Source organism: Pseudorasbora parva, chromosome 20 (assembly GCF_024679245.1).
Source record: "Pseudorasbora parva isolate DD20220531a chromosome 20, ASM2467924v1, whole genome shotgun sequence".
In the NCBI taxonomy this organism is placed as follows: domain Eukaryota; kingdom Metazoa; phylum Chordata; class Actinopteri; order Cypriniformes; family Gobionidae; genus Pseudorasbora; species Pseudorasbora parva.
The window spans coordinates 26640972-26656865 of NC_090191.1; the positions used below are offsets into that span (position 1 = coordinate 26640972).

General features: G+C 38.1%; 1 protein-coding gene across 1 annotated transcript; it reads left to right on the forward strand.

The window, feature by feature from the left end:
- Nucleotides 1-1098: 1098 nt before the first annotated feature.
- On the forward strand, nt 1099-12346 carry lrrc17 (leucine rich repeat containing 17). The gene is made up of 4 exons (XM_067427109.1): nt 1099-1265; nt 5407-6253; nt 9321-9476; nt 11695-12346. The coding sequence occupies exons 2-4, from the start codon at nt 5512-5514 to the stop codon at nt 12126-12128; spliced, it is 1332 nt and encodes a 443-aa protein (XP_067283210.1). The 5' UTR covers nt 1099-1265; nt 5407-5511; the 3' UTR covers nt 12129-12346.
- Nucleotides 12347-15894: the final 3548 nt, after the last annotated feature.

Genomic DNA, 15894 nt, shown 5'->3' on the forward strand with positions numbered 1-15894 from the left:
AGACTTAATAATAAGAGATTTAATCTACCCCCACAGGTCAGAGAATTCTAGTTAATTGCAGTCCAGGGTGGATATTTGGAATGGCTCAGACCATAAAAATAGCCAAACAATGACTAGTTCTAGCTCAATTTCTAGCTCAAGAAACTAAGTATTACTCAATAAAAAGAATCAGAATCAGAATCGACTATAACAATTTCGACAAGATTTTAGGGTTATATTCATTTCCATGACTTTTCTAAGCCTGGGTACCACATTTTAAACTATTAGATATTTTAAGGTTTAGTTGTTTTAGGGCTTTTTCAGATACAAAGTGAATGTTATAAACTGGATTCTGTCACTAGATCTTGTCTTAAATATGAGCTCCTAAGTATGAACATCTTGTCAGGAACTGTTCAGTGAAAAACACTAAGCAAGTTGGGGTAAGCAAGTAAGTCTCCTAGTGCTTCAAACACATTTCATACACACAGTTCTTTTCATTTAGTGAAAAGTTCATGTTTACGCAACTCTGAGAACAAATTTTAATTTGCTAGACAGTTCTCAAAGATGCAAAGTCAAGTTGCTCAAGATGATAGACAAATGTGCCAACATTTCTTCCTCACAAGCAATAATTTACTCAAAAGCTGAAATTCTCTCATCATTTTGACACTCTTATGTTGTTCCAAACCTGTTCAGCTTTCTCTCTTCCCTGAAACATTAAAAAAGGAATTTTGAATAATGCATTGCTTGTGAGTTCGAACTCGAGTGATCCCGAGAACTAGAATTTGTTTCAGTTTTGTGACCTAGATGAATTTATTTACAAATTGGACACCATGGCACCATTCCTTCATGCCATCATGAAGGAAAGTTGGAGCATGTCATGACACAGTTTTCCTTTCTGAGTGAACTACTGCTTTAAAAAAATATACAGAAACATACTGTCCGCATCGTTTGAATGAGTTTGCCTCATCCAAGAGTCCCTTTGACATCAGACTGATGAAAAAACTCCCAAAGTGCTGGAAGCCTGGAGGTGGTACAGTTGTAAAAGGGACATGTGGGTCTACTTGCCTGCACAGAGACGCAGCGTGTAATTTAAAACCAGGCGCAAGCTTGGGGGCTGCACTGAGCCTCACACACACATATGCTCATACACATACACATAGTCAGACCGAACAGCACGTAGAGTTCAGGCATTCAGCACTGCACAAAGCTCATGACAGGACAAAAAGATCAGATAACAGGACATATCCAGATTGGATGAGTTTTCGGATGCATTTCCCTGTGCACAGGTACCTGAAAGCTTACATTATACATGTGCTTGTTTGTATGTGTGTGGTTTACGTATGAGAAAATCTTTCTCGCAATGCCGGTGCAGATGGATGTAGCCTACAGTAAAAGTGCACTGGACTGCAGTTTTGTAACAGGGGGTTTGCATGCTTCCTGCAATCTTAATTTTGGCTGGGATTATGGAATTGGCTGGAATCAGCTTGAGTGAAAAGTTTGTTGTGTCTCAGAGCAATGGACTGTCTAAATTCACATGCTGGTTCAAAAAAGTAGCAAAAACATGAGGAAAAAAAACATGTTTTGCTTCTATTACCAAAAAAGCTGCATAGAAAGTATTGATTTTTTTTTTCAAAGTCCAAAGGTTCCTCTGTTTAAATATATGTGCTGAATGGGTTTTTCATTTGATTATAGATTGAATCATTGTATCACTTGTTTTTTAAAGGCTGAGTTAAAATTACTTCAGAAAAACCCTCTGATAGAAGAAAAAACTTGTTTTCCCTTCAATTCTTTTACTCCCAGTGCAGGAAGTTCAAATGGTTTTAATTAAGCTCTGCTGGCCATGTAAGCTTGTTCTCTCTCACACACACTCTTGATAATTGGGATCACAGTTTAGGAGGGGGGTAAATTCTTCTCAAGGTCTCTAACTTTAAAAGACAAGGGTGGACCTGAAATAATCAGGAGCATTCTTTTGGATCCACCGGGTAACCTAACATTTGGGTGGCATGGAAATGTTTTAAAAAAAGGAAAAAGATGAAAAGGACATGTTGGACAGTGAACAGCGTCTGTGTTCTGCTCCATTTCCCATTGAGGTTTTCCATCCCTCGATTCTCCTTTCTTTCTATTATTGTAGTAAACGAAGGCCATCGTGGCAGCCAGGGTCTCACACAAGGGCTGCGTTATGTTGGTTCATTCACCTGAAGTGCTGACTGCTTTCTGTAAATGTCCGCTTCATTAGCAGAGCTTATATGTCCCAGACAGAAATCCGCACAGGCTACCTTTATACCTGGGATTAACATGCATTTAGGAGATTGGATCACGCTTCATATATATAAATGTAGCTTGGATTTTATCATGTTTTGCCTAAAACTTCAAGTTGTGAGATCTCAAATTGTTCTAGATCTTTTTAGTACAAAAGTTGTTTTTAGTACAAAAGTAGCTTATGCTACTCTGAATAATGTTCAAATCTTTTTGCGTTTTTTCACCTTTTCATGATGGATCGCTTCCTGTACTCCTAAATTGTAAGTCGCTTTGGATAAAAGCGTCTGCTAAATGCTTAAATGTAAATGGTTCTTGTGAACTTGACTTGTGATTGTTTTTCTAGATCTCAACATTACAAAAGTATTTTTATATAGATGTCAAAATCAACAAAATCTCAACATTTGAAACTTTAAAAAGTGTTTTCTTATCTATAAATTTTGCAAATAAAATAATGAATGCAGCCTCTACATGACATTTTGCGTTGGTAAGCACTGAATCATGGTGCAGATGAAACCCAAAACCAAATCTAGACACAAACGCATGTAAATTCAATGATCTGCACAGCAACGCATTGCGTTTTGTCATAATAGTTTAAAAATAAGAACATTGTCATTTGGCATAACAAGTGCAACAAGTGTGTGACAAAAAAAGTAGGAAGAAGAAAAAAAATACCCCATTCAAAAAAAGGGGCCAGCCGATTATCACACAGCATGTTCACATGATGTCAGTCACGCCATTTTATCACTGGAAAGACAGAACATGGAACGGTTCCTGCAAATACAATTTCTACTATTTAATTGCATGTTACATCTGTGAAAATAGCTGCGAAGCAACGTAACTCGACTGGAAGAGTGTAGCCTGTCAGAGCTTCAAGGCTTGCCAAGACCTGTTAGTAGTTTTACAGTGTCTTGAAAGTCAGGGACAGCCCTGAAGCCTCAAAAGAAATCTGTGAATTACTGATTTTTACTGATATCTGCTGGTAAGGGGGATCAGGGTGCTAGTTCACCAGCAAGTTACACAACAGTTTTTTTATTACAGATGTTTTGGCAGATGTGACTCGCTACAAACAGAAAGATCAGGCTGATGGCAGAATAAGTACAATACAGCATCCTAGTTCAAGTTAATGTGTTTTTTATAGAGCTGCCCTTCAAGCTTGGTCCTGGTTCTTCTGTTAGCAACTGATCTATTATCTGTATTATATAGCAGCTATCTGTTAACTTAACTGACTCACAGAAACTACTCAAGCAAACAAAGCAATGGTCAGAAAGTGCTACAGTCGCTATATTTTTGAGGAAGAGCACTGAACAAATGGTTATGTCTCTTCGCAAAAATGGGAGCATTGCGCATAGCACAGTTACTCAGGCCAAGTCTATGGGAGGTAATTATAATACTAATGCATGAGCAAACTGAGACAAAACCTTTAGAAAAAGAAGATACCATTTTTTATTGTTATTAAATAGTAAAAATGTAGCAAGTAGCCACAAGGCAAATATTGACATAGCAGGGTGTGGGATTATGCTATAAATATTCTGTTTTTATGCAATCACTTGGGAAAGCAGTTATCCAAATATTAAACTGCACTGATCCTTGACATACAGTAATTAAAGTTTAAGAGGTTTTCCTACTCTGAGTAAGGAACTATTTATGACGGGCTGTTAAACTGTTGATCATTAATGCATAACCAAGATGGAAATGGCACAAAGTGGATGTCAGGTGTGCATTCATTTCTATCATTTAATGCTTATTTTATACTAAATTATATCACAGTTGTCATGTGTACTTATCTATAATGTGTTTATTTCAAGATATTTGTCATCCTTTTTCATACTGATTCTGTGTCTACATCTACTTTTTTTATGACCCAAGCCGCCACTGTTACTAATTCGGAAAGAATGTGGCAAAGTGATATTGAAATGTGATGCATTCCACAAACCTGGAACTACTTCACAGCCCTGCCATATAGAAAGATCACCTTGGAACATCTGGAATCAAAATTCAACATATTATCCAAAGATAATGAATAGATTGATTTATGTTTGTAAAAGGTGATTAACATTTCCTAATTTAAAAACAGTTTAAATAACATAAGCTGTGCATCCATCGAAATTACCCAGAACAATTTGTCCCAATATATTTTATTTCACAGAAACTTCCACACACCCACCCCCAGACCTGTTGCATTTACATTGTGGTCTAAAATAGCGTGAATGTTAGGCAAATAAGTCCGGTGAGGACTGCGTGCGACTTCATCCTCCGTACATAACCTTAATAAATCCTGAACCCACGTTGTCGCTCTATCTGTCATATTTTGTAAACTCTATTGTTAATTCGAATAGGAAACAATTCTTACTGATGTAATTCCTACATACGCTACGACAAACTTTTAAAAATGATGGTTGAAATAAGCTCTCCGAAAGTTCTTGAACTTTGAAAAAGTACTACCTCAGCCGTTTCCACCACAGGAACTTTCCCCAGGAACGAGGGACTTTAGGGGGGTATTCGGTGTGTTTCAACCGCAGGGAACAGGGTCTAAATGAAGCTCTTGGTAAATATTTCCCCCTCAAAATGGCGCTGCTCGCGAGGTGGTACTTTTTCAAAGTTCAGGAAATTTCGGGGGTGAGACTTGGGTGCTGAACATGCTGATTGGTTGAGTTACGCAGCATTTTATTTCAACCATTATTTTTAAATGTCTGTTGCGGTGCGTGCAGTAAGAGTTGATTGCTATTCGAATCAACAATGAAGTTCTCCATTGTAAAATAAGAACGAAGAGCCGACAAGGAGGTTCAGGTTTTATTAAATTTATTTGCATAGGACAAAATCCAGTGGGAACTGTAAATTCGACACGGGCAGTCCTACATCATCGGACTAATTGCATTAAAAAAAGAAACACACTGATACAAGCACTTTAGCAATGATATGAGCTTCACCTTGTGGCATTTGAACCCTTCAAATGCTAGCAAAAGAAATAATAATTTTGCCCCATTTCCTTTTTTTCCTTTTGTTGTCAACTGAATTTAACTTGTATTATAACTTATTGTCTTACAAGGATTTACTTATCATGAATTTACTGTCAGACAAAAGTTATTTTCACTTGTACATATGCCCTCTCTCTGTTCAGAATATAGCTCTTGGTTGTGCAGTTGATTCCATTTCCTTTGTTTTTCTCAGGGACTTCAGCTGTGCCCTCTCACTCTGACAAAAGGAGGCTTTTGGTTTTATCGAGGTTACGCTGAGACTTCACTTGACTGGTTTACCCAGCTGCTGCTTTTTGCCATGCGGCTGCTCTGCGGTCTGCTGCTGCTGAGCCTGGTAGTCTGGGCAGCTGATGCACGAAAGGGTGGAAAGGGACGTCGAGTGCAGAGTCGAGAACGTTCAAGTACAGTCAAGCGGTATGCTGTAGACTGCAAGGAAAGTTTAATCAATGGGGAAAAGTCCTTGGACTGCCAAGAGCGCCAACTGACAGCTGTACTATTGGGCTGGCCAGAGGACATTCACCACCTGCTGTTGGCACGGAACAGGATTCAGGTGCTGCGAGACAACACCTTCAGTCACTTTCGAAACCTACGGAGCCTGGATCTCCAGCAGAATGAAATCTCCCGCATAGACGAGGGAGCGTTCAACGGCCTAAGCAGACTCACCACTTTACTGCTGCAGCACAACCATCTGCAGGTGGTGAGCGAAGCCACGTTGATCCCCATGCCGCAACTCAAGCACTTGAGACTCCATGACAATCCCTGGAGGTGTGACTGCCAGCTGGACACCCTGGTTAGGTTCATACAAGTGCCCAGTAACCGTAACATCGGCAACTACGCACGATGTTCAGAGCCTAGGGAATTGTCGGGGAGGCAACTGAAGAAGCTGGATGCAGAGCTGCTGTGCTCCCCTCAGCAGGAGAACATACCGATCCCCGATCCAGAGAACCAGCCCCTGCCGGCTCCACAAAAAAAGTCTGATGCAACCTCTCTCTGCCACACCTACGTCCACCCTGTGCCCCGTCTAGACTGCAAGAACAGAGGTGAGCGATCTATTTATTGCTCAACAATGTGAGTGTCCTTTAGTAGAGGGACATTTGAGCAGAAGTAGGAGTATAATAAAGTTGTGGTTATGAAGTAACAGAAAACATTGCTTTGTTTGGGAAAATCCAATCATTCACAATTGGCAAACCATAGTGGCCATAATGGCCAGTGTAAAGGTGCACACACTATCTTCTGTTTATGTTGTGATGTTGAAAGAGTCTAAAACAAGAGGGTTACTAAGAGAAAGGAACATTTGGTTAGTTGTGTTACCTCAAAAATGGTATCAATGAACAATTCGGTCCACTGAAGTGATTTTATTGGCTGAAATAGCTTTTAATAGATACTCTTTTTAGTGATTAGCATTCCCACTAAAGCTATTTTTAAATAAAACCTATTCAACCTTCAATGTACTAATTAGTTTAGTATTGCATTATTTGTAATTATTTTTCAATCATTTTCATGAAACATGAATATGGAAAGATTTGTGAAGAAGGCTGCCAAATGAAATGCAATTAAAGAATTAAATCTTACAGAAAGATGAACAGGCTTATTTTGAAAACCTGTGCTTTCTTTTAAGTGAATTAAAATGTTGAAACAAGTTTTTTTCAGTGTCATTATGTACTCCAGTGGTTACTCTGCGGTAGCCGTTAGGGCAAAGTCTAATTTATTCCACAATGAACACTCACACAATGAGTAATGCTTTCCTCAAATCCCTAGAAACTCCCTTTTAATTGTGCTAATTAAAACAGCTTTTTATCTGTACTGTTTAAGAAATGATACACAGACACAGCATACTGAGATGTTTGTGTAAATTTCAGAAACGAATTATAATTGAAAAAATCAACTTCCTTTAAGTTCATGGAAAGATTGATTGATTGATTGATTGATTGATTGATTGATTGATTGATTGATTTCGGAAGAGACATTTCTAAAGGATTTATCATTTGCTGACTCAGCATGTGGTAAGTTACTCAATTATTCACAGCAGAGTGGGACGTCTGGAAACATAAGAAATATAAGATGCAGAGAACTAGCGGAAAGGGAATGAGTATCTTTCCAGCTTCAACATCTGGAGACCCTTCCCTAAGGACAAATTAATGCCATATTCAGACTGTTATCAAGACACCATAACTTTTCTAAAGCTTAAATCTCAGTATTATATTTCAGAAGGCAAAACAATGCTCACATAAGATCTCCTTGTGACTCAGGCCTAAAAAAAAAAAAAAAACCCCGACTCAAAGTCTCCTTCCAAAACCTTAGGAAATACCACATTGCCATGGCTATACATGCGAATCTCCATGGGAATCCGAGAACAAAGCTGTCTGTGTGTCATATGCATGTCTTATAGTGTTTTGGGGAAGAACTTGGGACAAGAGGGGATTTTTCTGATGAAGTGATGGCTGTAATATGACAACGAAAATGGGAAGACATATATAATTTAGTGTTTAACTATGAAAGAGTCCTTTGTCACTGCAACATTTTCTCTTCGTATATAATTAAACTAAAGCAGAATTGTGTTCGTTTCCCAGAAAGTCAAACCCATCACCAATCAGAAGATATTTGATTATATTTTGAACCCTTCAACGGCACCCATTGCACATTTATGTTACAAAAGCTGTAACTGTTACTGATTAGGCTAATCTATAAAAACGATAAATCTGAAAATCTCTACTTGGCGATTCAAAAATTTCCCAGCATTTACCACACATTTTTCCCTTATATTCTCTGGAACCCTCAGTTTCAATCTACTGCACGCAAATCTTGAGTTCACCGTCCTGTAAAGCAACGTTCATTAATTTACAAAAACTAGCTAAATGTGCTCTGACATCCATAACAAGTCAAAAGATGCAGCCAGGCCAAAGAAGGAGTCATCAGGGTGAGATGAGGCAAGCAAAACGTGCGAGATACAAAACAGTCGATGTGAAATAAATGAAGTCAGATGGGTTTCGAAGTCAGTGGGATTTGGACTTCTCCACTTGTCAGAAATATTGAGTCAGCAGTCTGGAGCTGAGGGAGGCATCCTGTATCACTCCCTCGAACAAAACAGTCACACTTTTATAGCATTACATCATCTGATCTGGGACCTAAGGGATAAATGGCTATTTCTTTTGTCAGCTTTAATCGCAGAAATCCTGTGCAAGAATCTTGTGGCAAGAGCGGGAGACTAAAAGCCAAGTACTGGTATTAGTGATCTCAGCTTCTGGGAAGGATTTTCCTTGAAATAGTCACAAGAATAACAGCATGTTAATTTCTTTGGGTACAATTCAAAAGTGTCCAGATCTCAAAGAAACTGCTATAGTAGCAACTGTGGATACATCTGCTTATATAGGTGCCAATGACAGAACAAAATGTAGACAGCAGAATGTAAAATCTGAGCAAGATCTCTTATTGAAGGCACTCTGGGGGTTTAAAACAGGTGCTCTGGCGGCTCCTAGCAGGAAATGCAGCTGTATCTGTTCTGCATGCTGCATAGCTTTCACACATGTCAAGCTGACGAGTCCCACGATAACATTTCCGAATATCACAGAGACAGTGATGTCTCGCAGAGTTTCGAGTGTGTACCACCAAACGTGTGCCATGTGTACCATTTTAATAGCTCTCTCCGTGGTGATATAAATAAATATGACCAGGCACGGTTTGCTGGAGCCCTCTAAAAGTGTTGTGTTGAGCTTTTGAGTGCCTAGATTCTTCCAAAATAAATAGAGAGCTCCTCTACGATTACTGTCACACACGTGGTGCGTACAATTCAAGATCCATACACAGATACTAATTTGTTTGAAAGCCATTATCAGTGAGTGTCTGAGAAAACGACCACCAACGAGGAACCAACTGTACGGAACTTCCAACAATAGTTGTGCCAGATGTTTCCATGTACGGTTAGCCTGCTGGAAATCATATGGGAACACAGAAAGACCATCAAAGTGCTTTGCAAGACAATTTTGTACTACACAATATCACAAATGAAACAATGTTTTTTTTTTGCCATATGTCAATCAAACATATAATTGTGCTAATTATGAAGGTATCATTTACATGATTACAGTAATTATACTCTCTCTTCCACAGAACTTAAAACTGTGCCGGCTGACATCCCGCTGGATATTGTGAGATTGGATTTATCCAGAAACCACATCAAGCAGCTGAGACAGAAGGAGTTTGTAAGCGTTAAAGAGCTAAAGCTCTTGAACCTGAGTGGAAACAGTCTGGAAAGCATCGACACAGGTGAGCCAGCCCAGCGATACAAGACAAAATCCAGTCATCAAGACGTATACTTATTTGATGATCGAGGGATGAAAGAACAACGATTAAGTACAGGAAGCAGGTGTTTGGTACAGAAGTTTGTGTAATACAAGGAATCTATTAAAGCTATAAAGCATATTGTCAAGCACTGAATGAGAAGACAATATCATCCATAGAAATCATTCAATTTCCTTTTCGTTGGACTCTTTGTGCATGATATTGGTGACGGAATCGGTTCCGTCCTATGTCCCACGATCATTTCTCAAAAGAAATGTGTGGGTTAAAGGACCTAAGAAAGTTGAGAGGTTTTATGGGAAGTAAAGAAAAGAAGTCATGAGAATAATCAAAGCCTGCCTCAAATATGCAGCATTAAGAGCTGTTATTGTGGAGAAAGCAATAAACATCAGTATGTTAATTTTTCTAAGCCTTTACCAAATAGAGCAAACGGAGCAGGCGGTTCGCTGAATAGAATTGCTTGTTAAAAGTTGTAGGCAATTTTCTTGCTGGGCAGGCACATTTAGCTTTAGGAATCCTGCGTTTACTATTCCATGGAATACAAAAGGACTTGTGTTTTATAGCCAGTGTTTTGAAAAAGAGGGATCTGTGGAGATGGTGTATAATTGGAATGAACATTTGCCAATGATCTTAATGACTTCTAAAGTGATACCAAGACTGGGTATAGCTGGGTCGGCTGAGAGCTGGATCCCTAAACTTTAGTACTTTAAAAAAAAAAAAATCGTATTTTCAGAGTCTGTCCGGTACTGTACAGTTTGGTTTAAAGCAAACACATTTCAGAAGTCACTTTTATGTAATTAAAAATGGCATATATTTTATTAATTGACCAATGTATTCCCCCGCCTGCATTTTTTACAATCAAGTCTACCCCAAAAATGCTTCCTTTTTGCTTCCCAAAAGTTTTTTGGTACAGACAAAATTCGCATTAATCTTCTTCTCTCACCAAAGAAAGAAATACAAACAAAAGCTAAGTACTTGCTGATGTTGCTATAATTATAAGACACTTAAGCCTTTCTAAACTGCTTCAAAAAATGCACTTACTCACAGTCAGTTGGGCTCTAATGAACAGACCAGCAGGGTGTGTCATCTAATAGTTCCCAAGAGAGAGCTGATAACCGATTCAGTCACACTACAGGTTCAGGAACGGCAGTCTTCCTTCTGTTTAGTTCATTAGTCAGCTCAGATATCACAGGGAGAACACAACTTGAACAACAGATGATTTCCCTCACTTTAATGTGAAAGAAGAAGTGTAAAACATTCAGACGTATCCTTTTATTAAATAAATGATCCTGCTTCATTTTAAACCCAGAAAATACTTTGTAAGCAGTAAAAAACAACGAAACACTAATATACTTATGATTGAAATCTACTGAGAGATTGTACCAGAATGTTTAAAAGCAGAAATGTCACTGTCACTCTAAAGGGAGTTGTTCTCTGTATCAGCAAGCACTCCCACTCTGTTTTTTAACTCCCTGAAACGCTTCGATTGTATACAATCAAGGCGTATCAAGCTCAAGATCAAGCTTCCGGCAATGTACATGTCACAATATTCCTCATTTAAATAATTTCCGCACAAGGCATACACAAAAAGGGGGGTAAGACCTGGTTGAGTTGCATTATTAGTGTGGTAAAACACGTGGGGGATGTGACATTTACAAACACACTCCTACACTGGTCGATCCGACCAATCAGAGCACATTGTGCTTTCTGGAAGGAGGGGGGAAAACAAAATCCAGACTTGGAAAAGGAAAAGGGTGTAATAGGTTGTGTTTAACTATATATATATATATATATATATATATATATATATATATATATATATATATATATATATATATATATATATATATATATATATATATATATATATATAAACCATGTATAACTCACAAATATATCATACTCTAAAAAATGCTGGGTTGCTTCAACCCATGTTTATGTCAAATATGAACAAAATCAACTGTTTCAAAATGTAAAAACATTACTTTTGGGTTTGTCCATATCTGATGCTAACATGGGTTGTAACAACCTAGCATTAGAGTGTATAAATCTATAATCATAATTAGTTTATAATGTGTTTTTTTAATGTATTATTTATATGTATTTAAAACGTTACAAAAGAAATCTGAGGAGACTGTGCATCTATTTACTGTTTTTTCATCCCTTTTCTTTATGTTTTATGCAGCTGCATTTACGGGTCTGCTGCACTTGGGAGAATTGGATCTGTCCAACAACAGCCTGCGATTTTTTCAATATGGCGTTTTGGAGGACCTGTACTTCCTGAAGAAACTGTCTCTAGGGGAAAATCCCTGGATTTGTGATTACAACATTCATTACTTGATCTACTGGCTGAAGCACCACCCCGGTGTGTCCCACACAGGTCTGGTGTGCAGTGAACCTGAAGAGTTTCGTGGTTGGCCGGTGGAAAACTACGTGAAGACCTACAACGCTGAGTGTGATCCTAAAGACAAGCAGCTGGGCCAGTCACCTGGCATTGACCCGGCAGGCATCACAGCTCAGGAGCTCACTGCTGAAATAGACGAAGAGGAGCTGGTTTCAGAATTGGGGCCCAGACCTTACAGAGGGTACAAGAAATATGAGATCATCCGTCTGTCTTAAGGTGGAAACTGTGATGCTGTTAGGAACTTTTTATTTTATTTTGTTACAAACAAATCGTTTTTCCAGCAAAATGTAGACTGAAACATTGTTTCATTGCTGATTCATTCAGTCCATTGGGCTTTCATGCAGTTGATGTTTACGTATTGTGTCTAGTATTTTTTGTGAGTAATTTTGTAAATTGAATCTTGATAAATAAAACTACAGATTTTTTAAATTCATCGATGGGTCTGATGTTTGTCCAGTAACTAAGTACGCACACAGCCACAAATGCGTAAAGGGATAAACATAAATATTCCATCACCATTACACGATTATTGAGTATGTTTCTGTTTCATCCATTGACTTCCTTTATTCATGCAAATACGTCACACCGGAAATGGAAACTCATGTATGCAAAAAAAAAAAACGTTCAAGTTTTGACCTGCAAAAACAACGCCATAACCTTGAGGCTGAATTAAAAGCATATTTTTTACCGTTACAGTGTCTGTAATAAAGTTGTGTGCTAAAAGTCAAGTGTGATTCTGTGGATTCTGCATACAGTTACAGAAATAAAATGCATAAATCTCTCGTCTCAGGGTGATATGAGAGGGGAAAGCACAATAATTTGAATATTCTCCAGGGTTTCTACTGATACAAAGCCATATGCTAATCGCTGAAGTAACCCTTTAAAATCAACTTGCTCAAAAAGATTCTCTTCAGAGTCTGCAATGGCGAAAGTTCTAGTGCATTGATTATGCAGTGCATACAGACGTGCTGTGAATTTAATTCGGACACATTTTAGAAGGCAACAACGCATACTTGCGCACTTCACACTTCACATACTTGCGCGGAATGTTTCAGGCCCATGTAAGCATATATTTTTCCCTGCAAGGCACACATATCAACAAACAAGTCGGAGACCACATTTGTACTCCATAAGCTAATTCTCCAACAAGATGTAACGTAAAGAGAAACTTTACAGTCTATAAAATGGAGAAGTTTTCACTTCTAGAGAACACTGGCCATAAGTGACTGAAACATTAGAAACACATTTTTCTGAGGGGGAAGGGCAAGCATAATACCAGAGCCTTGGTTTTTTTTCCATTTTTTATCTTCATCCTGTCTGAAAAGAAACAGATGCAATCTGCAGTTTCTGTCACTGATTTGAGAGAATGCAATGAGTGAAAAATCCAAGAAAAGTTTTCTGCAGTTCAGGTAGAGGGCCATATGGGGACAATATGCATTTGAGGGAAAACATGGGGCAGAGAATCAAAGTAAAAGCATGGACGAAAAGCTCATCCTTTTAATAAATAATTGTTCTCTGCAGCACAGATGTTTTCAGCATTGAATCTGAGTAGTGTGATTCTGCTTAACTTCAATTTCTGTCCACAAACATAAAGAACTGTTCTTCCGCTACTGTCCATGTTTGTCCAAGTTTATTCAATTTAATCTTTAAAGACAGTCATAAAAAGACAACAGACTCAAATATTTGGTTGACAAAGTGAAATAATTAGAACTGGACCAGTGTGACATCAAATGATTTCCTCTTCCTGGTGAAAAGAGTTGAGGAGTTTGAGTGATAAATGCCCTGAGTGAGTGAAAAATGAGGCGCTGATTTAGCTCTCAGTGGGAGTAAACCTACCAACGTACAACCTAACAGAGCAGAAAATGAGAGCAGTGAGTGCTGTTAGATTTTCCACAGAGGCTTGCTGGGAAATGCAGAGATGATTCACATGATGACGGGAAACCAGCTGATAGAATAAATTATTTAAAAAATCATAGTCAAAGATTAATATATTCACATTAAAGATGTTATTTGTATTTTCTCTAACTGTGTCATGCTTAGAATTTTTTCACACAACACACAACTCCGTTTTGGTTTTCAAATCTGATATTTAGGAATGACTGTGCCGTAATTTTTGCAAGTGATGAAATCAAATTCCATTTATTCAGACAATGTAGACAATATCTCATGCTATAGATATGATGTAAGCATGAGCATAATGCCTAGACACGTTGCACCTTGTCTGGCTATCTACAGACTAAGCTCAATTTAAGACTTTAAGATTGAAAAATGGTCTGGGGAGCCTACTCTGTATTTTGTACTGCACAGGAGGTGTGAGCACAAATCAAATGACTCTGTACGCAATCGATTAGTCCTTCAACCATTCAGACCACATGATCAACGAGCATAATTCAAATGACTCTTTATGCAACTGGATACCAATCAGAACACAAGAGGTTGTGATCAACAAGCAATGACCCATCGCTTCTCTATTCGTCATCATGTTAAACCCTCCAATAGCGTGCCAGGTTCCCACAAACGTGTAACAGAAGCAGTAGAAATTAATGTACAGGTTTCCAGCCTAAGTTACTGGGCGAAATCAGATCACTGGCAGATCAGGCTAGATTAACCCAGACTACTTTGCACCCCAATTCACGTACTTGTGCACTATCATGTGCCATTTTATTTTATAGTATGGATAGTGTGAGTTGTATGTTCACACTGAAAAGTGCACTTCAAAAACCCAGATGATGCACTAAATTCACCAAAAAAATAATCCTATACATGCTGAAGATGCTGGATGTCAAACTAACTTTATAAAATACACCACACTAGATAGTACAAGTGCATAGTGTATAGTTCACTATGTCACTTGTGGCACAATAATGTCATAGTGTGTCAGTGTAAGAAAAGAGTAAACAAAATCGTAAAATAGAAACTAGGGCTGCGTTCAGCCACAACAAAACGTTGCAAAACTTTTTTTTTAAATGGAAACGGTGGTGTATTGAACATCCTTTTCTGATGATGCACGATTCACAAGTTGCAACTATGGCAGCTGAAAAGGCCATTCTTTTTGTTCTTTTTGAAGAATTTTCAGAGCCTGATTAAATTGGTATAATATAGTATAAAACTATAAAACTTTTACAAAAAACATGTCTTATAATATCTACAATTGTTGCGTATACTGAGCTGCAGTGGACACGTTTGTAAATTACCTTACTTGTACCCATTGTGCGAGCTGTCTCATTAATACCGCATGTTTTATATACTTGTTTCTGCTGATTGGGCTGACATTCTTGACATACCCACCAAACAAGAGAAAACATATCTTAAACCCCGTTGCACACTGTTTCCAGGAAACATGTTGTTCAACCTGGAAACCTTAGCAAAACATTGCGCACCAATCATAGAGCCAAACCACCTGTCACTCAAGTGGGCACTCAGAACTTTAAGGCTTAATATAATTAAAACGGATGAATAATAAAACAATTAGCAGTCACTTCCGTGTTGGTTTCAAGAGAGATTGCCACTTGATGGTATTCTGCAGCTTTAGATTTTCTGTTTTATTTTTAACAAAATAAAGATCTTAAATACAACGTCTGAACAATCAATATTACAAGCGCTCAATCTGAGCACCTGAAAAATAAAACACTGTCTATAAAGTGTGGGGAAAACAGTGGCTATTTCAGGAGCTGTTTAATCATTTTTCCCTTTAAAGATAAAGTACTTACCGAAAACTATAAATAACTTTCATAACAGCATGAGGACTGGCTCAAGCCCGAAGATACCAAGCATTTCAGGGACTGCAATGCCAAAATACAAATTAGAAACATAGCTGAGACTATGCTGAGGAATGCGATAGAATACCACAATGAAAATTTTACATAGACATAGTTAGGCTACATAAACTGTGGTGTCCTGCAGGTAGTATCATCCTTTATAAATACAAAACTTACCTACGAAATAGGTTACCTCACCGTTGTCTGTATGAATGAAAGCATC